This window comes from Urocitellus parryii, chromosome 6, assembly GCF_045843805.1.
Source record: "Urocitellus parryii isolate mUroPar1 chromosome 6, mUroPar1.hap1, whole genome shotgun sequence".
In the NCBI taxonomy this organism is placed as follows: Eukaryota; Metazoa; Chordata; class Mammalia; order Rodentia; family Sciuridae; genus Urocitellus; species Urocitellus parryii.
Window position 1 is genome coordinate 37,681,972 of NC_135536.1, and position 22,533 is coordinate 37,704,504.

At 42.2% G+C, this 22,533-nt stretch overlaps 2 protein-coding genes across 2 annotated transcripts; both read right to left on the minus strand.

Annotated features, from left to right (window-relative positions):
- Positions 1-256: 256 nt before the first annotated feature.
- Positions 257-3,818, minus strand: LOC113200623 (granzyme B-like). The gene is made up of 5 exons (XM_026414117.2): positions 3,740-3,818; positions 2,570-2,717; positions 1,447-1,582; positions 1,034-1,291; positions 257-418 (listed from the first exon to the last, which is right to left on the minus strand). The coding sequence occupies exons 1-5, from the start codon at positions 3,792-3,794 to the stop codon at positions 257-259; spliced, it is 759 nt and encodes a 252-aa protein (XP_026269902.2). The 5' UTR covers positions 3,795-3,818.
- Positions 3,819-18,035: 14,217 nt separating this feature from the next.
- Positions 18,036-21,105, minus strand: LOC144255432 (granzyme B-like). Its single transcript, XM_077800119.1, has 5 exons — positions 21,030-21,105; positions 19,862-20,009; positions 19,231-19,366; positions 18,813-19,079; positions 18,036-18,197 (listed from the first exon to the last, which is right to left on the minus strand). The coding sequence occupies exons 1-5, from the start codon at positions 21,082-21,084 to the stop codon at positions 18,036-18,038; spliced, it is 768 nt and encodes a 255-aa protein (XP_077656245.1). The 5' UTR covers positions 21,085-21,105.
- Positions 21,106-22,533: the final 1,428 nt, after the last annotated feature.

Sequence of the window (22,533 nt, forward strand, 5' to 3'; positions counted from 1 at the left end):
CTGGAGTAGGTGGGAAGGAGCTGGGTCACAGCTTTGTGTGGGATTTCAGCAGGTGTTGAGGGGAGAAAGAGGAGGGAAAAGCAGCAAATAGGAGAACTGTGTCAAGGCTGCCTGGCACACAGACCCTGTGAATATAGGCCAGTGAATAAAGAAGAGACCATCTTTCCCACATGGCTAAGGGACATTTATTCAGTTGTGGGCACCTCCTCCAGGGTGATTCTAGACTCAGTTCTGGGAAAGGAGGTTAGTTACAGAGTTAGTCTGTCTCCTGTACTTGGTGGCTTTTCATGGTTTCCTTTATCCACTGTAGGAATCTGGAGACTTTGGTATAGACACCTGGAGGTTTCCCATCTTTTTTCCCATAAGAGACAATTCCTTGGGCCACATGGTTACAAACAAGAGGGCCTCCAGAGTCCCCCTGTGAAGAGAGAAGAGGGAGGACTGAGCCTGTATCCTCCTAGTTGGATACTCCCTGCCATCTCAGGCCCCTCTCAGACAAGGATGACCTGTAGAGTCTGCATTCAGAGGACTATGCGGGACTCTAAGGGCCCTCAGCTGATATGTTCTGACTGTGGATATTGTTATTACCTCACCTTCCTCCTGGGGTCAGCCTCTATCCTGCTCCCCAGGTTCTGGGATTGTCTCCCTTTGAAAGTGTGAGGGACCACTGTTGCATTGTTCAAGGTTGTGGAAGCAGGTGAGTGGCACAGACACCAGCATGGAGGATGAGCCCAGGGACCAGGGTGGGTGCCAGCGCTGAGGAGCCACTTAGTGAGAGCAACTGCACACATAGGTGCACAGGTCTCTAATGCCTGTGAGCTGAGGCAGTGTGGAGCATTGCAAGCTCAGCTTTCCAGGCAGGCTTCATTCAATGCAGGCCCTAGGTACTCCCAGCTGCTCCCTTCTTCTCTTTCCAGGGAGAAATGACAGCCAACTGGGTGAGGGAGGCTCATGCTGCCTGGTCTCCTGGCCCCCGATCTTCCCCCAAACACCCCTCTCCTCAGAGCCAAGAGAGACAGACACTCAGTCTCACCTGAAAAGAAGCATTTTTCTTCTTTGGATCCCCTGCACATATCTCTATGTTACTATTGTAATTGCTGAAGTGGTTCTTGCACACCTGGTCCTCCTGCAATGTCAGTTCCACCTCCTGCAGTGTGTTGGGGTATTTGCCTTTTGGGGCCATTCTCCCCCAGCCAGCCACAAGGCACACCTTCCCAGGCTTCACCTTATCCTTGCCCCTGGGCAGCTTGATAAGCTTCACAGCTGGATTCAACTTGGCTTTTTTCTCTAGCTATGGGGGGAGAAGAAAAAGAGTCCAGTTCAGACAAGGGCCTCTGGGCCTAGACACCATGATGGCCAGGATGGAAGTGAGTAAAGGGGCAGAGTCATGGTGGGAGGGTACCATCTGTACTAGGGAGGGCAGAGGCAGCTGGGAGGGGGACATACCTGCAATAACATGATGTCATTGTAGAAGTATTGATTGTCATAATATGGATGGGGGATGGTTCTTTTCACTGGGATGACCTGCTGCGTCTTCTCCTGCTTTTCAATGTTGTGTGCCCCCAGGGTGACGTTCATTGGCCTGCATAGAGAGTGCAGTGGTCATGGGTGATGTGGAGTCATAAAGAATACATCTAGGAGCTGTGAAGAGCAGGCTACAGCAGGGCCAGGGTAGAGCTGTAGCTGAGGAGGAGCAGAGAGGACAGGAGGCCTTGGGCTGAGTGACAGTGCCCTCTGCTTCTTAGCATTGAGGTAGTTAGAATTCTGAGGCCATTGATATCTGAACCATGGGTTCTCAGGATTCAATCATGCCCAGGAAAACACATGCAATTTTTTAGTTTCCATTTCATGGCAAAGCATGCTCCTAGCTCTTTATATGGCAGGGTTGGCCACCCCAGTCTTTCTTATTCAGTAGTGCCTCTGGAGTCGGCCTGCCTACCCCTCCTAAGAATTTTCCCATCCTCTTTTCCATCCCTGAAGTTATCTTGTGTACATATTCTCCCAGGGATCTGTGTGTCTACTGAGTACTGAATATGGAAAACAACAAACTGCAAAATTGTATGGCCTGGGAAATGAGAATGAGGATGAAGGCAATATATTGATCCCTTCCCAGTACATTCTTTCTCAGGGAGGAGATATTTATCAAGCATGGAATGGCAGGTTCTGGAAAGAGGGTAAAACATTGATCCTTCTCAAAACAAATCCTAGCCCAGTTCCTCCATCTGGCCCAATAAATATAAATCCTAAATACTGACCACTGACCCAGAACCCTCCCCTTGGTCCAGGTAATAACAGATCTCAAATTCCTGAGTGCCCAAACTGATACGCTTATTAATTAAAATCACCTCTCAGGGTAACCTATGTAAGCATAAGCTCTCACTTTGGCCAGTAGCTCATTTTCTACCAGGAAAGTGAGTCCATCAGAGGTGTGACTCTGTTCCTGAATATAGGCTTTTGCTGATCTGTGAAGTTTGTGTCTAGCCCAGTCCTTTTGTGCTAACATTGAGAAGGAGTCAGGGATATCTCTGGAATGTCTCCAGGAGGGTCTGGGTTGTTTCCTGCTACTCACCTCCCTAAGCAGTGAGCAGCTGTCAGCACAAAGTCTTCTCTTATCAGGAAGCCACCACAAGTGCGCAATGAATTCTGACTCAAGTACTGAAGATAGGCCATGTAGGGGCGGGAGTGGGGCTTGGCCTCTTGTCCCCCGATGATCTCCCCTGAAGAAAAAGTCACCTCACTTGTGTGCACCCACTGAATCCAGCAGGTGGGCGTCTGTTCCATGCCTCCAGAACTGTGGGGCATTTGGGAACCTTGGATGACCTGAGTCTGGGCAGGGGCTGAGGGATAGGGCCTCAACTTCCTTTTCTGAAAAAGGTAAAGAAAGCAGGTGTTGGTCTACGAATTCTTCTTCCTTACATAGGTGGACTTGAGCATACATTTTTAGGGACAATGAAATCCCAGAGGAGCCTTCTGTTTCCAGAAATTTCTGAGGCCCTCCTGAGTGCTGTGCTGCCTAGGACACTGGCTGCTTGCTAATGGCCAGGATTTCAGTTCACTCTAGATGTTGTTCTGTCCTATTTCCTAGGCCTGACGTGTAGTTGATGGGATGCACAAAGGAATGGCTCCAGTTTGTCTCTGGGTGAGGGTTGGTAGGGCAGTGCTGCTGGGGTTGAGGAAAGCAGAGAAGTTAGTGTCTGCCACAGTGGCTCCTACTAGAAAACAAGGAGTCACCAGAGGTCTGGGAAGAGAAACAGAGTTGGAGAAAGGGATGGAGTGGCTTGGGACTGAGGAAAGGAAGTTTTCTGGGGACTGTGATTCCAGCATTTCTGGGGTCACCTGGGCTCTAGAGTTCTCTGCTAAGCAGTTGGCAAGGGTGCACCTGTCTCACCCCAGACACAGGTGCCAGACCCACTTTGCCCCTTTCCAGGAGAATTGAACATTTCCTCCCTTCCACCCTCTGGGGTGCACTTATAGCCAAGCCCCACTTTCCAGATGACCAGAATGGTATCTAGGCAGGGGACTGAATCCACTGGCTCTTCTCCCAAAAAGACTTCTGCCCCTTATGTTCCTACTGCTAGCTTACCCAGTGTCTCTCTTGGGGTTCTGCAGTGGGGCTGGAACTGGGATTCAGAAGGCTCTGGGTAGAAGGCTGTATCAGGGGGTGTGCAGAAGGGATACAGGAGTTCTGTGCCCCCTGTGGGTTAGGGTTGGACCTCTGAGGGAGGGAATGGTCACTCACCTGCCTGTGCCTTGGGAGGCAGAAAGAAGGCCAACAGGAGCAGGAGCAAATGCATCTTCTTAGAAGGGCTTGTGGAGCTTCGTTCTTGATTTCTTTTAGTCCCCAGGGGCAGAAGAAGGTGGAGTGGGTTCCTTGATCTTGTGTTTCTGTCTGTTTTTAAGGCATTTCATCATAGAGGGCTTTATATGAGAGCTTACTACCCCCACTGCCTGGTCTGATGACGTCTTCTGAGTGGTTGTGGGAGAACAGTCAGTGACCACATCAGTACCCAGTACTGATGATTCACAGTGCACCACCTGTTCCAGCTCAGAATGAGAACCCAAGAGCATAAGGTGGAGACTGTAGGATGTGGTGTTAGCCAGTGAAGAATTCTGGGTTCCCAGTGATACAACCATCCATGGCCTCCATGCCCTGCTGCTATGCTCATTAAGGTAATTTCTGTAGCAGACATGTGTTTAGCAGATGTGCCTCCATCTCTTGTGCTAGGACCAGCATGTTGGAGATTTGTCTCCTTCCCTTGGAGAGCTGACCCTCTGGTAGAAAATGATCAGGGCACAGTTTGGGTGGGGAAGGTCATGACCAGAGTGATGGACAGGAAGTAACAAGGCACATCTACCACCCTCTAATCCTACCTGGCAAACCATTCATCATCATGGCTTCTTCCCAGGAAGATTTTATACATCTCTCACTTAAGTATCAAAACTCAGTGTGATAGAGTCCACCTCTCGTCTCAATGTTTCAAGTAAAATTCTCACACTGAACATTCACTGGCCTAAATTAACAAGTTGCTGAGGCTCAAAGAGTTGAATCCTCTGATTGACCTCAGCCAGGTTACTCCTACTTCTCAGTGTAGACTGGGGTTAGGTTCCACCCAAACCAATTGAACTAAGGATGAAAGAGGGCTGGTATCCTAAAAGATAGTCAGGTCACTAATACAATGTGACATGAGAAAGCATGCTGGGCAGCCAAATGACAATAATTGTCCTTTTAGTCCTCCGTATATTTGGCCAGAGAGGGAAGCTCTTGACAGAAGTCTCACAGTAGACACTGGTAATGCCCATGTTCATACTCCACTGGAAGTGAAGGATTGCTTCTAGCTGAGCCCATTCTCAGGTCTTTTATAAGAACAACTAATTACTGTCCACCTTTGAAAGTGTGGAGCTCACCTGGTGATGATCAGCATCACAGGGGCTTTTAAAGAGTCACAACATGGGAGCTCACAGCAACAGTAACTGGAAATGGCAATGAAATTACTGCAGTGGATGAAGATGTGCTGCAGTTCATTCATGCAGTCAAGATTTAATGCAGCTTCTTCACTTTTTTTTTTTTTTTGCCTTTCTCTCCACTGAGTGGCATTGTGTATGATCTGAGTTTGTGTGAGTTTTGATAAGTTTTAACTTTTATAATAGATGCATGTATACTGAATGGTAGCAAATGGTAAAATAGAGTCTTACATACATATATTTTATGCATTTATGACATACCCTTAAAAATTTTTTTTTTCAATATTCTAGGCTATGAGGTTCCTTTTTCTTTTTCTTTTTCAAAATTTTCACAAATCCACCTGACCGCCAAAATCCACATACAAGCTGACCTATCCACTTCAAACCTATGTTGTTCAAAAGTCAACTATATCTCGAAATTGTTAGATTCTGGTGATTTAAGTTTCCATCTTTGTGTTCTCTGTATTTTACAATCTTTCTAGGCGAACATTAAGTTTCAAAATGAGTAATTCCAGTATAGGCGTCCTCCTAATTAACAGCAAATCATCTACATTTATTAAAGTTTTGCTTTTAAAAGAAACTTAATGTACCCAACAGCAAGCATTTAAAAAATAAATTACTTGTCTAATTGTGGTTATTATGTATCATTAAGAAAATGTAGAAAATAGAAAGCAAAAGTAACAAGTTTGCCTGTCTCCCACACAGATGTTTAAAGTTAAGCAGTGTATTGTACTTGGGACAATATTGTACATGCAATGCAATTTCCTTTTATCCTCAACCCTACAGCTTAAACATTCTCTTAATGCTTTTAAAAAAATATATTATTCTCAGGCACATGGGAGCTGAGGCAGGAGGATTACAAGTATTGAGGACAGCCTGGGCAACTTAGTGAGACTCTGTCTCAAAATAAACAGGGCTAGAGATGTAGCTCAATGGTGGAGTCTGTGCAAATGCAAGGCCCTGAGTTCAATCCCTAGTACTGAAAGAAAACAAACCAGTTAATATTTCTATAGTTTCTTTTTCTTAGTTGTTAAAAATTAATATGCATTTAATTCTTAATGTTGTAAGATTTATACAATAACTTAAGCAAATGAATTAAAATTAGCTGATTTCTTATCATGCATTGATAATTACCTTTAATGTCTTCTGTGATCTATTTTATCATGTAATATCTTCATTTTTTAAATTAAAAAGAAATTATGCTAAGCATTGTGTATGGTCTATTTAAAAACTATTTGGGATTGGTCCTGGAGGTATAGCTGAGTGGTAAAGTGCTTGTCTAGCATGTGTGAAGCCCTGACTTTGATTCCCAGCACTGCAGAAAAATAAATAAATATTGAGGTAAAATTCATATAATATACAATTAATTGCTTCAACATGTACAATTTCAATCTGCACATTACAAGCAACAATGAATGTTGGAGAGGATGTGGGGAAAAAGGTACACTCATACATTACTGGTAGGACTGCAAACAGGTGCAACCATTATAGAAAGTGGTATGGAGATTCCTCAGAAAACTTAAAATGGAATCACCATTTGACCTGGCTATCCCCCTCCTTGGTTTATACCCAAAGGGCTTAAAATCAGAATAGTACAGTGATGCAGCCACATCAGTGTCTATAGCAGCTCAACTAACAATAGCTAAAGTATGTAACCAGCCTAAATGTCCTTCAACAGATGAATGGATAAAGAAAATGTGGTATACATATCCAGTAGAATATTACTCAGCCTTCAAGAAGAATGGAATGATGGCATTTGCTGGTAAATGGGTGGAGCTGGAGAATATCAAGCTAAGTGAAATAAGCCAATCCTAAAAGACCAAAACCAGAATGTTTTCTCTGATATGTAGATGATATTTCACAATAAGTGTGTATCAGGGGGAGCTAGGAAAAAACAGAGTTATTTTGTATAAGGAAGAGTGGAGTGCAGGGAGGGGGCAGGTATAGCACTAGGAAGGATAGTAGAATGAACCAGACATTATTACCCTATGTGCATATAGGTCTACATGACCAGTGAGATTTTACATCATGTAAATCAGAAGAATGAGAAGTTATACTCCATTTATGTAATATGTGCATTCTGTTGTCATGTATAACTAATTAGAACAAAAAAGAAAAAATGTGTACAATTTCAGTGACATTTCATGGTTTCAAAATGTGCAAACACAACCTCTCTGTAATTCCAAGTTTTTCATCATCCCAGGACACTCTGTAGCCTGTCAGTCACTCCACTTTCCCCTTTTTACTACCATCCTCCACACTGCCCCTGACAACCGCTACTCTTTCAGTCTCCATGGATTTGCATATTCTGGATATTTCATAGAATTGGAATCATGTATGTATCTGTTGGGCCTGGCTTCTTTCACTTAGAATAGTGTGCTGAGATCCATCTAACCCACAGCATGTATTGGTATTTATTCTGTCCTATGACTATTGTGTTACACCACAATTTATTCATTCATCTCTTGATGAGCATTCATATTGTTTCTACATTCTGACTGTTATGGTTAATTCAGAGATTAAACATTTGTTTACAGATTTCTGTTACCCAATACATTTTTCTTTCTTTCTCTTGGATACATATATAGGAATGGAATTTCTGGGTCATATGGTAATCCAATGTTGAACATTTTGAGGAACCAAAGCATTATCCACAGTAGCTGCACCATTTTACATTCCAACCCACAATGTGTGAGGGTTCCTATTTCTCCACGTGCTTGCCAATACTTACTTTTTTTTTGTGATTTGTTATTATACTTGTAGTGGTGTGAAGTGGGGTGATACTTCGGTTTTGATTTGCATTTCTTTCATGACTAATAATGTTTTGCATTTTTTTGAGTATTCATTTGCATAACTTCTTTGGAAAGATATTAAGTCAAGCCCTAGGCCCATTTAAAAAATTACGTTGTTTGGTGTTTCATTGTTGAGTTATCAGAGTTCTTCATATGTCATGGATACCAAACTATTTTAAGACATGTGATTTTTAAACATTTTCTCCCTTTCTGCTGGTTGTCTGTTCATTTTCTCAACACTATCATTTAATACACAAGGAAGTCAAACAACAATAAGTGCTGGAGAGGATACGGGGAAAAGGGCACTCTTGTTCATTGCTGGTGGGACTGCAAATTGGTGCAGCCAATTTGGAAAGCAGTATGGAGATTTCTCGGAAAGCTGGGAATGGAACCACCATTTGACCCAGCTATTCCCCTTCTCGGTCTATTCCCTAAAGCCCTAACAAGAGCATGCTACAGGGACACTGCTACATCGATGTTCATAGCAGCTCAATTCACGATAGCAAGACTGTGGAACCAGCCTAGATGCCCTTCAATAGATGAATGGATAAAAAAAATGTGGCATTTATACACTATGGAGTATTACTCTGCATTAAAAAATGACAAAATCATAGAATTTGGAGGGAAATGGATGGCATTAGAGCAGATTATGCTAAGTGAAGCTAGTCAATCTTTAAAAAACAAATACCAAATGACTCCTTTGATATAAGGGGAGTAAACAAGGACAGGGTAGGGACGAAGAGCTTGAGAAGAATATTTACAGTAAACAGGGATGAGAGGTGGGAGGGAAAGGGAGTGAGAAGGGAAATTGCATGGAAATGGAAGGCGATCCTCAGGGTTATACAAAATGTCATATAAGAGGAAAGGAGGGGTAAGTCAAGAGTATACAAATGGAAGAAATGATTTACAGTAGAAGGGGTAGAGAGAGAAAAGGGGAGGGGAGGGGAGGGGAGGGGAGGGGGGATAGTAGACAATAGGACAGACAGCAGAATACATCAGACACTAGAAAGGCAATATGTCAATCAATGGAAGGGTAACTGATGTGATACAGCAATTTGTATACGGGGTAAAAGCGGGAGTTCATAATCCACTTGAATCAAACCGTGTAATATGATGTATTAAGAACTATGTAATGTTATGAACGACCAATAAAAAAAAAAGATTTTTGTGAAGTCCAACTTATTTATTTCATGGTTTGTTTGATCTTTTGGTGTCAGACCCAAGTATCCATTGTCAAATCAGAAGGGCATGAAGATTTCCCTGAGGATTTCTTCTAAGAGTTTTATGTTTTTAACTATTACATAGGCTGTTGATCTATTTTGAGTTGATTATGAAGCATGGAATGAGATGGAGGTCCACCATATTCTTTTGCCTGTGGTTGTCCATGTGTCCTGATTCCATTTGTTGAAGGTATTATTCTTATTTCACTGAGTGGTGAAAACTTCCTTGACCACTTTTATTAAAAATCAATTGGCTATAAATGTTAGGTTAATTCTGAACCCTTAATTCCATTCCATTGATCCATGTGTCTCTCTTTATGCCAGTACCACCATGTTTTGATTACTATAACTTGTATTAAATTTTGAAATTTGAGAAATGGAAGTCCTTTAACTTCTTTCATTTTCAGTATGATTTTTGCTTTTTGGCAATTTAAAAAAAATTATTTTTTTGTACTGGTAGATGGACAGAATGCCTTTATTTTCTTTGTTTATTTTTATGTGGTCCTGAGGATCAAACCCCAGTGTCTCACATATGCTAGGCAAGTGTTCTGTCACTGAGCTACAGCTGCAGCTCTTTTTGGGGATTCTTGCAATTTCATTGCATTGTCTTTTCCATTTGAGAAAACAAAAGCCACTGGAATTTTCATACTATATTGAATCTGGGAACTATTTCCATTTATCAGTATAATCTTCCAGTCTGTGAACATAGATATGTCTTTCCTTTTAATTAGGTCTTTTGTACTTTATTTCAGCAATGCATTGTAGTTTTCAGTGCATAATTTTTCATTTCCTTGGTGAAATTTAGTTTTGGGTATTTTGCTTTTTTGTATGTTCTCATCAATAGACTTGTTTTCCTAATTTCCTTTTTTCTATCATACACATTGCTGGTATATAGAAACACAACTAATCTTGCATCTTTCAAATTGCTGAATTCATTTACTAAACTTTATCTGGTTTTGGTTTGGATCTTTGATATTTTCTTTATATACAGTCTTTTTTAAAACTTTAAAAATTTATTCTGATTAGTTGTACCTGACAGCCAAATGCATTTCAATTCATTGTACACAAATGGAACACAGTCTTTCATTTCTCTGATTGTACACATGTAGAGTTGCACCGTTTGTGCAATTGTATGTGTACCTAGGGTAATTCTGTCCGTCTCATTCCACCATCTTTCTTGCACCATATCCCTTTCCTCCCAATCCTCTTCTTTGCCCAGTCCAAAGTTTCTCCATTCTTCCCATTGTCACCCATTATGGATCAGCATCCACTTATCAGAGAAAACATTTGGCCTTTATTTTTTTTGAGATTGGCTTATTTTGCTTAGCATGATATTCTCCATCTTTATCCATTTACCTGCAAATGCCATAACTTTATTCCCTTTTAATGCTGAGTAATAATTCATAGTGTGTATATACTACAGTTTCTTTATCCATTCTTCTATTAGTGGGCATCTAGGTTGGTTCCACAGTTTAGCTATTGTGAATTCACCTGCTATAAACTTTGATGTGGCTGTGTCACTATAGTATGCGATATTAAGTCCTTTGGGTATAGACCAAGGAGTGGTATAGCTGGGTCAAATGGTGGTTCCATTCCAAGTTTTCTAAGGAATCTCCATACTGCTTTCTGGAATGGTTGCACCAAGTTGCAGTCCCACCAGAAATGTATGAGTGTACCTTTTCCCCCACATCCTCACCAACACTTATCATTGCTTGTATTCTTGATAACTGCCATTCTGTCTGGAGTGAGATGAAATTCTAGAGTAGTTTTGATTTGCATTTCTCTAGTTACTAGAGATGTTGAACATTGTTTCATATATTTGTTGTTCACTTGTACATGTTCTGTACTTGTACATGTATGTAGTCTGTTTAGTTCCTTAGCTCATTTATTGATTGGGTTATTGTTCTTTTTGTGTGTGTGTATGTGTGTGTGTGTGTGTGTGTGTGTGTGTGTGTGCATGTGTTAAGCTTTTTGAGTTCTTTATATATCCTGGAGATTAGTGCTCTATCTGATTTGCATGTGGTTAAGATATTCTTCCACTCTCTAGGCTCTCTTTTCTTCTCATTGTTTGTTTCTTTTGCTAAGAAGAAACTTTTTAGTTTGAATCCATCCTGTTTATTGATTCTTTATTTTATTTTTGCACTTTAGGAGTCTTGTTAAGGAAGTCAGTGCCTAATCTAACAAGATGAAGATTGGGGCCTGCTTTTTCTTCTGTTAGATGCAGGGTCTCTGTCTAATTCCTAGGCCCTTGATCCACATACAGTTGAGTCTTATGCATGGTGAGAGATAAGAATTTTTATTTTGGTGCACATGAATCCACAGTTTTCCCAGCACTATTTGTTAAAGAGACTATCTTTTTTCCAATGTACGTTTTTTGGCATCTTTGTCTAGTATGGCATAACTGTATTTATGTGGGTTTGTCTCTGTGTCTTCTATTCTGTACCATTGGTCTACATGTCTATTTTAGTGCCAGTACCATCCATTTTTGTTACTATAGCTTTATAGTATAGGTTAAGGTCTGGTATTGTGATGCCTCCTGCTTCACTCTTATTGCTAAGAATTGCTTTGGCTATTTAGGGTCTCTTATTTTTCCAGATGAATTTCATGATTGCCTTTCTATTTCTATAAGGCATGCCATTGGTATTTTAATTGGAATTGCATTGAATCTGTTTAGTGCTTTTGGTAGTATGGCCATTTTGACAATATGAATTCTGCGTATCCAAGAACATGGGAGATATTTCTATCTTCTAAGTTCTTCTTCAATTTATTTCTTTAGTGTTCTGTAGTAGTCATTGTAGATGTCTTTCACCTCTTGTTAAGTTAATTCCCAAGTATTTTATTTTTTGAGGCTATTGTGAATGGGGTAGTTTTTCTAATTTCTCTTTCAGAGACTTCATCATTGATATATGGAAATGCATTTGATTTGTGGGTATTGATTTCATATCTTTCTACTTTGCTGAATTAATTTATTAGTTCTATAAGTTTTCCTATGGAATTTTTTGGGTCTTCTATTTATAGAATCATATCATTGGTAAATAGTGCTAATTTGAGTTCTCCTTTTCCTATCTGCTCCCCTTAAATTTCTTTCATCTGTCTAATTGCTCTGGCTAGAGGTTCAAGGATTATGTAGAAGTGGTCAAAGAGGATTGTGTAATAGATGTGGTGAAAGAGGGCATCCCTGTCTTGTTCCAGGTTTTAGAGGGAATGCTTCCAATTTTTCTCCATTTAGAATGATGTTGGTTTTGAGTTTAGCATAGATAGCTTTTACAATGTTGAGGTAAGTTCCTGCTGTGCCTGTTTTTTCTAGTGTTTTATATATACATCTTATGTTGAAGATGTGCATGATGATAGCTTTGGGTTTTGGATAAACATCCTTTATAATGTTAAGGAATTTCTCTTTTCCTTAGTTTGATGAATCTTGTAAATCATGAAGGAGTCTTGAATTTTTTCTAATGTGTTTTTCTGTGTCTGTTTTGATGATTATAATATGGCCTTTCTTCTCCATTGTCTCAATATAGTGTATCACCTTGATTATTTCCTTATGTTGAACCACACCCTGCTTTCCTGGAACAAATCTCACTTAGTCATGGATGTGTGATCCTTTTATTGTGCAGTAAGTTTTGGTTTACTATATTTTGTTAGGATTTGTGTATGTATATTTATAAAGAATGATGGTGTGTGATTTTCTTTTCTTTGGACATAATTACTTGACTTTTATATCTGTGTTTTGGTCTCTTTGAATGTCAGGAAGTGCTACCTTCTCTTCAAATTTTTAACGTATATTTTTTAATTTGCAGTTGGACACAATACCTTTATTTTATTTATTTATTTTTATGTGGTGCTGAGGATTGAACCCAGGGCCTTGCATGTGCAAAGTGAGCGCTCTACTGATGAGCCACAACCCCAGCCCTTCTTTGATTTTTTTAAAAGAAGAATTTGGTGATATTCTTAGGTAAATGTTTGGTAGAAATTGCCAGTGAAGCTCTCTGTTTCTGAGGTTTTATTTATTGGGAGATTTTTAAATTGCTGACTCAAAGTTTTTACTGGTTATAGGTCTGGTCAGTTTTCTTATTTTTCTTGAGTCAATTGTGATAATTTCTGAATTTCTAGGAGTTTGTTCATTCCATGTAGATTATCCAGTTTTACTGGGTTCAATTGTTCTTTTATAATCTGTTTCATGGGTGGAATGTCTCTACTTTCATTTCTGCTTTTAGTAATATGAATCATTTTGTTCTGAGTTGATCTTAGCAAGAGTTTGTCAATTTTGTTATCTTTTGAAAGAAACTACCTGTGGTTTGATTTTTTTCCACTTTACTGATTTCTTTCTAAACTTTATAATTTTCTTTCTTTGGCTGGGCTGAGTTATTTGATTTTTTATTAGTTCTTTCAGTTGTAAAGTTATATGTTGACTTGAGACCTTTCCTCTTTTATGTGCATGTTCCCAGTTATATGTTTCTCTCTTAGCACTGATTTGTCTGTATGCCATCCATTTTGTTATGTTTTATTTCCTTTCATCTCAAAGAACTTTCTAATTTCTCTTGTGATTTCTTCTTGGAACCATTGGTTATTGGCTATTTCAATTTCCAAGTTTGAGAACTCTTATTTTCCTTCTGTTATTGATTTCTAGCTTTCTTCTATTGTGACTAGAGAAAAGAATTTGAATTATTTCAATATTTTTTGAACACACTGAAAATTGGTTTATAGCATAATGTATTGTTTACTCTGAAGAATGTTATATATGCACTTGAGAGAGATGTGCATTCTGTTGCTGTCAGACAGTCTAGATGGTTTCAGTGTTGTTCAACAATTCTGTATCCTGTTGAACTTCTGTCTAGATATTCTATCCACTATTACAGCAAGGTATTGAAGCTCCCGAGGATTTTTATGGAACTGTTAATTTCTCCCTTCTGCTCTGCCAATGTTTGCTTCATCTTTCTGGAGAGCTGATGTTGGGTGCCTATATGTCTTTGAAGGTTACATATGTATTATCTTCTTGAGGTATTGACTTTTATTCAATATGCAGTGTTCTTTGTGTCTTTTAATATGATTTATTTTACAGTCTTTTTTGTCTGATATTAACATAGCCACCGAAGCTCTCTTTAGATTACTTTTGCATGGAATATCTTCCCCTGTCCTTTCATTTTATATAGTATGTAGTAGCATCTAAGGTAAGTCTCAAAGCAGCATATGGTCATATTACAGTTTTAATCCCTTTTTCCAATCCCTGATTTTGAATTGGTGAGTTTAGTCCACTTACACTGAAGTGATTATTGATAGTAAGAAACTTTTTTTCTGCCAGTTTCCTGTGTGTTTTTTTTAGTCATATATTTTTTGCTCCTCCATTCATCCAATATTGCTGTCTTTCGTGGTGGATTTTTTCTAATGTACAATTTTGAATCATTTGTTTACTTTTCTGAGTGTATTTTTAAGTTACTTTCTTAATGATTGCTATAGAATGTACAGTGAATATCCTACAGGTATACTGATGTTGTTTGAATTAATACCAATGTACCTTCAACAACACACCTTAACTCTGCTCCTATCCAGATCCATACCGCTCTTTATTATCATCACAAATTATGTCCTAGTATACTATATGCCAATTAACATTATTTTATGAATTTTCCTTTTAAATATTTTAGGAGAAAAAGAGGATCTAGAGACCAAAAATATAACAATACTAGCTTTCATATTTATCTATGTAGTTAACTTTACCAGAGAGATTTTTATTTGACATTTGAATCCACCCACTTGTGCCTCTGGGTGGTTTCTACTACTAGAGGAAGGTGCTGTGAAATCCTGTCACTGCGCAACTGCAGGAGGGCACAGAGACTTTCTCTCTAGGGAGGTTTCTGAGCAGAAAGCAGCTCATCTCATGCCTGCAGATGCTGGGAAGCCACCCCAGGCTGAGTGTTAGAGACACTAAAGGTCCCTTTCTGGCATGGTGGTGAGGGGACCTGGGCTTGGTGTGAACACCTTTGGTCAGTCATTACCCTTTCCTGGGCATTCCTTTCTTCTTCCTCTTCCTTAGGAGGATAAAGGCCTACAAGAATGGTTTTAAAAGTTATTTTAAACTACAGAACCTTTTCCTCAAAGTAGCTGTAACTCCTAAATTGAATATGTAGGCAAATGACCAAGTCACTTTTTGAAATACTATTTTTTTTTGTTTGACTTTCTGTGTCTTCTTCTTCTCCTTCTTCTCATTCTCCTCCTCCTCCTCCTCCTCCCCTCCTCCTCCTCCTTCTTCTTCTTTTCTTTTCCTAATGCAGAAGCCTGTTCCTAGCATGTCTTAGATGCAGGAATTTCTTTCAGTCGCAAATGTGAAGCTGTGTGACATCCATTGCTTTTTCCTTATAGATCATTATGCTTGTGTGGCAGCATGATGTGTACACAAATGGATGGAAAAGGGCATACCTTTGAGAGTTACAAAATTGAAGGTGAAGATTTTACTTCATGTGACAAAGGAGTGTAAAGTGGTATGTGTTTGGGACAAGGGGACATTAATCTAGAGCTAGAACTTGTGCTAAACTTCCTGTGTCTCAAATCAATGAACAGACCCTGGTCAAGGGCTGTGGGGTTAGCCCCACACAGGCATACCTTTATTTAACAAAAACTTGCACACTGTATCTGTGATCTCCAAGACAGGAACTTCCCACCAAAGGCATTCCCAGGTGGCAATGGGGACATGGATGGGAGCAGTAGCCATGATGGCCTGCATATTAGAGCCATGTTTCCATTTTCCCAGGCCCCAGGAGCCTCCCTGATTCATGTTGTTCTGTATGGCAGGGGTGCAGTAATGGCGGGGATTATGTTTCTGAGCAGTCCTACTAGATGTGCTTGTCTCCTTCAATGTGAATCTGTACACTGGCGTTTATATCTGCTACTTTGAAAACAAATAAAGTAAGGTTGCCCTGGTAATCTCTTCCCTATTTGTTGCCCTCTTTCCTAAGAAGGAAGCTCTGGTGTTCAGCAGCTTCACATCCACAAACTAAATGACGAAAGTCACTTCCAAAATTCATAGTCTTTGTCCTAGAGCATCATGCAATATTGTATTCATATTGCATGTAACTAGAAATAAAACTAAGATATGAATTCTAAATTCTAATGTATTTCTCACATGGGTCTATGCCTTATAGACAGATAGCGAGGATGTGAGAAACTGATGTGACTCCATTTTTGAAAACAGTTTCTATCTCAAAGCCTGTCCAAGGAAGGGGGCATGACCCTTGTCCCTGGAAAAACCAACAGGGCACTCCTAAGCACATACCCACCCTTCTGAGGTGTTTGTCTATAAATAACAAGAGATATGCAGTGCCAAGTGTCCCTTACTCAATTAAGCTAGGTGAAGACCCATAGCAACCCCCTAGCAACCTCCAATCAGCATGAGACAGGGAAAATGCCTGGGATTCCAGATGACTCCCCAGTAGTTTTTGGTGGCTGATAACATGTTGGGAAACCATGTAGTTTAGCACATACACCCCTTGTGGCTTAAACCAATCAGTTCAAAGGAATCCCCCTCTTGTACTAACCAATCATCCATACCCAACTTCTTCCTGCCAGTGAATGTGCTAATCAATGTTAAGAGTTGTTGTTTGATTTTCCCGCAGTATGGAATGATTTGCTGTGTGATGTTGTGACGCATATTCTACCCCCCAAAACCTACAAAATATCACTGAACAAAGGACAGGGATTCATTCCCTGAGACCACTGCATTAGAAAAGGTTGTGAGTCCAGGCTCTAGCTTGCAATAAAGACTCTTGTGTGATTGCATTGGATTTGGCTCCTGGAGGTCTATTGGGGTCCCACAAATCTGGCATTACAGATGGAGCAGGACAATTTGGAAAGTCTTCAACAGTGTTCATTCCACTTGGGTCTATTATCATTTTAACGGTATATCCCCAAGTTCTGGCCATTATGAAGTGCTCAATGAGTGTGATTGATGGAAAAAGCTGTGTTTCACAGTCCTTCTGCAGAAAAGCACTCTTTTATGGAACTTATACAACTGGTATAGCCTAGAAGACTAGCAGGATGTCTCAGGCTACAGGCTGGCAGTGACCAAGAGGACAGGCTGAAAGAGGCTTAGGCTGCTGAGTGATCAGGTGGCCAGTGGACCCTGAGCACATGGGAGAACACCAATCTGAAAGTGAGGGGTTGCTTTAGCTGTGCCCAAGTGAAAGAAGGACCAAGTGTTCTGGAGAGAGATCCTGCCAGCCAGGTCCTCCATGGACCCTGCGTGGTGCCAGCACTGCCCTGGTTCTTATGATGTCCCCTCTCTGCCAGGGCATGAGTTGGGCTGGCACCCCAATGGAAAGGCCTGATGGAAACCCATGGGGATCTGGGAGTCCTAGGTGGAGGGATTTGAGTAAGGGAGCAGCCCAGATCAGTGTGATCTTGAGAGGATTTGATAGAATATGAGCAGGGATGGAGAAGAATGGGCAGCCATGAAGTTTGAGGTCAAGGTGGACTCTGAACTCAGAGGAGGTCAGGGAAGGAATGTAATTCCATGTGAGAATGAGGGGCTATTCAAGGACTGTTCCTCTTAAGGATAAACCTGGGGAAGAGAAATATCCTGTTTAGGAGGGCCCTTCCTGTGCCCAGGGGGTAGGACCATGTCCTTTAGCAGTGACCTCAGCTGTGCCTACCTGGCCTCTAGGACCCATGGTGCTCTCCCCTTCCTCTCTGTCCCCTCATACAAGGAAGGAGGTAGAATACTCACCATGAGACCCAGGACAAGAGCCATTCAAAATTTCTCCTGGTGGTGCCCAGCTCCAACACTGGCAGAAAGGCAAGCCCCAGAGATACTGGAGGGGTGGGAAGGAGCTGGGTCACAGCTTTCTGTGGGATTTAGGCAGGTGTTGAGGGGAGAAAGAGGAGGGAAAAGCAGAAAATACAGAACTGTGACATTGGCTGCCTGGCACACAGACCCTGTGAATGAAGGCCAGTGAATAAAGAAGAGACCAGCCTTCTCACATGGCTAAGGGACATTTATTCAGTTGTGGGCACCTCCTCCAGGGTGATTCTAGACTCAGTTTCTGGAGAGAAGTTTAGTCCCATAGGTGCTTTAGTCTGTCTCCTGCAGTTGGTGGCTTTTCATGGTTTCCTTTATCCACTGTAGGAATCTGGAGACTTTGGTGTAGACACGAGGAGGTTTCCCATTTTTATTTCCATAAGAGACAATTCCTTGGGCCACATGGTTACACACAAGAGGGCCTCCGGAGTCCCCCTGTGAAGAGAGAAGAGGGAGGACTGAGCCTGTATCATCCTGGTTGGATCCTCCCTGCCATCTCAGGCTCCCTCTCAGACAAGGATGAAATGTAGGGTCTGCTTTCAGAGGACTATGCAGGACCCTGGAGGCCCTCAGCTGATATGTTCTGACTGTGGACATTGTTATTACCTCACCTCCTTCCCGGGGTAGCCTGTGTCCTGCTCCCCAGGTTCTGGGATCGTCTCCCTTTGAAAGTGTGAGGGACCACTGTTGCATTGTTCAAGGTTGTGGAAGCAGGTGAGTGGCACAGACACCAGCATGGAGGATGAGCCCAGGGACCAGGGTGGGTGCCAGTGCTGAGGAGCCACTTAGTGAGAGCAACTGCACACATAGGTGCACAGGTCTCTAATGCCTGTGAGCTGAGGCAGTGTGGAGCATTGCAAGCTCAGCTTTCCAGGCAGGCTTCATTCAATGCAGGCCCTAGGTACTCCCAGCTGCTCCCTTCTTCTCTTTCCAGGGAGAAATGACAGCCAACTGGGTGAGGGAGGCTCATGCTGCCTGGTCTCCTGGCCCCAGATCTTCCCCCAAACACCCCTCTCCTCAGAGCCAAGAGAGACAGAAGCTCAGTCTCACCTTAAAGGAAGCTTTGTTTTCCTTTGGATCCCCCACACATATCTGGATGCTACTCTTGTAGTACTCTTTTAAGAATTCCTCACGCTCGCACACCTGGTGCTTCTGCACTTTCAGCTTTACCTCCTGCAGTGTGTTGGAGCGTTGGCCATTTGGGGCCATTCTGCCCCAGCCAGCCACAAGACACACCTTCCCAGACTTCACCTTGTCCTTGCCCCTGGGCAGCTTGATAGGCTGCACAGCTGCATTCAACTTGGCTTTTTTCTCTAGCTATGGGGGAGAAGAAAGAGTTCAGTTCAGATAAGGGCCTCTGGGCCTGGACACCATGATGGCCAGGTTGCAAGTCAGTAAAAGCGCAGGGTCATGGTGGGAGGGTAGTACCTGTACTAGGGAGTCAGAAGTAGCTGGGAGAGGGACATACCTCCAATAACATGATGTCATTGTATAAGTAATGATCGTCATAATCTGGATGGGGGATGGTTCTTTTCACTGGGATGACCTGCTGGGTCTTCTCCAGATTCTTAATGTTGTGTGCCCCCAGGGTGACATTCATTGGCCTGCATAGAGAGTGCAGTGGTCATGGGTGATGTGGAGTCATAAAGAATATATCTAGGAGCTGTGAAGAGCAGGCTACAGCAGAGACAGGGTAGAGCTGTAGCTGAGGGGGAACAGAGAGGAGAGGAGACCTTGGGTTGTGTGACAGTGCCCTCTGTTATCAGTTGAGGAGATTTCTGAAGCCATAGGTTCTCAGGACTCAATAATGCCCAGGAAAACACATACAATTTTTTTTTTTTTTTAGTTTTCATTGTCATTTAAAAGCATGTTCCCAGCTCTTGATATGGCAGGCTTGGCCACTCTGGTCTTTCTTACTCAGTAGTGCCTCCAGAGTCACCTGCCTTGCTCTCCATAGGACTTGGCAATCCTCTTTCTTTCTCACCCCTAACGGCATCTCCTGCACATATTCTCCCAGGTGTCATTTTGTCTACTGGGAAGGAGGCAGAGGTCTCTGTGTAATGTTTGCAGGAGGGTCTGGGGTATCTTCTGGTCCTCACCTTCCTAAGCAGTGAGCGGCTGTCAGCACAAAGTCTTCTCTTATCAGGAAGCCACCACACTTCTTCCATACACCCTGAGCAACAAACTGAAGATAGGCCATGTAGGGGCGGGAGTGGGGTTTTGATTCATGTCCCCCGATGATCTCCCCTGAAGGAAAAGTCACCCTGCTTGTGTACCCACTGAATCCATCAGGTGGGCATCTGTTTCATGCCTCTAGATCCAGGGGGGGGACATTTGGGAATCTTGGATAATCTGAGTCTGGGCAGGGGCTGAGGATGGGGGCCTCAACTTCCTCTTCTTAAAAAGGGAAGGAAAGCAGGTGTTGGTCTATGAGTTTTTCTTCCTTACATAGGTGGAGTTGAGCATACATTTCTAGGGACAATGAAATCCCAGGGGAGCTTTCTGCTTCCAGAAATTTCTGAAGCCCTGCTGAGTTCTGTGATTCCTAGGACACTGGCTGCTTGCTAATGGACAGGACTTCAGTTTACTCCAGATGTTGTTCTGTCCTATTTCCTAGACCTGACGTGTAGCCCTTGGGATGCACAAAGGAATGGCTCTAGTTTGTCTCTGGGTGAGGGTTGGTAGGGCAGTGCTGCTGGGGTTCTGGAAAGCAGAGAAGTTAGTGTCTGCCACAGTGGCTCCTACTAGAAAACAGGGGAGTCACCAGAGGTCTAGGAAGAGAAACAGAGTTTGTGAAAGGGATGGAGTGGCTTGGGACCTGAGCAAAGGAAGTATTCTGAGGACAGTGATTCCATGATTTCTGAGGTCACCTAGGCTCTAGAGTTCTCTGCTAAGCAGTTGGCAAGGGTGCACCTGTTTCACCCCAGACATAAGTGCCAGACCCACTTTGCCCCTTTCTAGGAGAATTGAACATTTCCTCTCTTCCACCCTCTGGGTGCACTTGTAGCCAAACCCCACTTTCCAGATGACCAGGATGGTGTCTAGGCAGGGGACTGAATCCACTGACTCTTCTCCAAATCAGTCTCCTGCCCCCTATGTTCCTGTTTCTACTCTCCCAGTGTCTCCCTTGGGGTTTTGCAGTGGGGCTGGAACTTGGATTCAGAAGGCTCTGGGTAGAGGGATGGATCAGGGTGTGCAGAAAGGACAGGAATTCTGTGCCAGCTGTGGTTCAGGATTGGACCTCTGAGAGAGGGGATGGTCACTCACCTGTCCTTGCCTTGGGGGGCAGAAAGAAGGCCAACAGGAGCAGGTGCAAATGCATCTTCCTAGAAGTGCTTGTGGAGCTTCCTTTTGTTCTCTTTTTTTCCTCAGGGGCAGAAGAAAGTGGAATGGTTCCTTGATCTTGTGTTTCTATTCTTAAGGTGCTTTATAATAGAAGGCTTTCTATGAAAACGCCCTACTCCCACTGCCTGGCCTGATGACGTCTTCTGAGTTGTTGTGTGAGAATCAGGCAGTGACCACATCAGTACCCAGTGCTGATGACTCAGAGTGCCCCACCTATTCCAGCTCAGAATGGGAACCCAAGAGCATAAGGTGGAGACTGTAGGATGTGGTATTGGTCAGTGAAGCATTCTGGGTTCCCAGTGATACAACCATCCATGGTCTCCATGCCATGCTGCTAAGCTCAGTAGAGTAATTTTTGCAGCAGACATGCATTTAGCAGATGTGCCTCCATTTCTTATAGTAGGACCAAGCATGTTGGAGATGTGTCTCCTTTCCCTGACCTTCTGGTAGAAGATGATCAGGGAACAGTTTTTGGAGTGCCATAGTAGAGTGAGGAATAGTCAGTAACAAGGCACATCTACCACCATCTAATCCTACCTTGCAAATCGTTCATCATCATAGCTTCTTTCCAGGGCAATTTTATACATCTCTCATTTAATTATCAAAACTCAGTGTGATAGAGTCCACCTCTCATCTCAATGTTTCAAGTACAATTCTCACACTGAACATTCACTGGCCTAAATTAACAAGTTGCTGAGGCTCAAAGAGTTGAATCCTCTGATTGACCTCAGCCAGGTTACTCCTACTTCTCAGTGTAGACTGAGGTAGGTTCCACCCAAACCAATTGAGCTAAGGATGAAAGAGGGCTGGTATCCTAAAAGATAGTCAGGTCACTAATACAATGTGACATGAGAAAGCAAGCTGGGCAGCCAAATGACAATAATTGTCCTTTTAGTCCTCCATATGTTTGGCCAGGGAGGGAAGCTCTTGACAGAAGTCTCACAGTAGACACTGGTAATGCCCATGTTCATACTCCACTGGAAGTGAAGGATTGCTTCTAGCTGAGCCCATTCTCAGGTCTTTTATAAGAACAACTAATTACTGTTCACCTTTGAAAGTGTGGAGCTCACCTGGTGATGATCAGCATCACAGGGGCTTTTAAAGAGTTACAACATGGGAGCTCACTGCAACAGTAACTGGAGAAGGCTATGATATTACTGCAGTGGATGAGGATGTGCTGCAGTTCATTCAAGCTGTCAAGATTTAATGCAGCCTCTTCACTTTTTTTTTTTTGCCTTTCTCTCCACTGAGTGGAATTGTGTATGATCTGTGATTATGTGTGTGAGTTTTGATAAATTCTAACTTTTATAATAGATTTATGCATATTTAATTATAGCAAATCATAAAATGCATTTATGACATATCCTTTTCTTAATTTTTCTCAATAGTCTAGGCTATGAAGTTCCTTTTTCTTTTTAAAAATTTT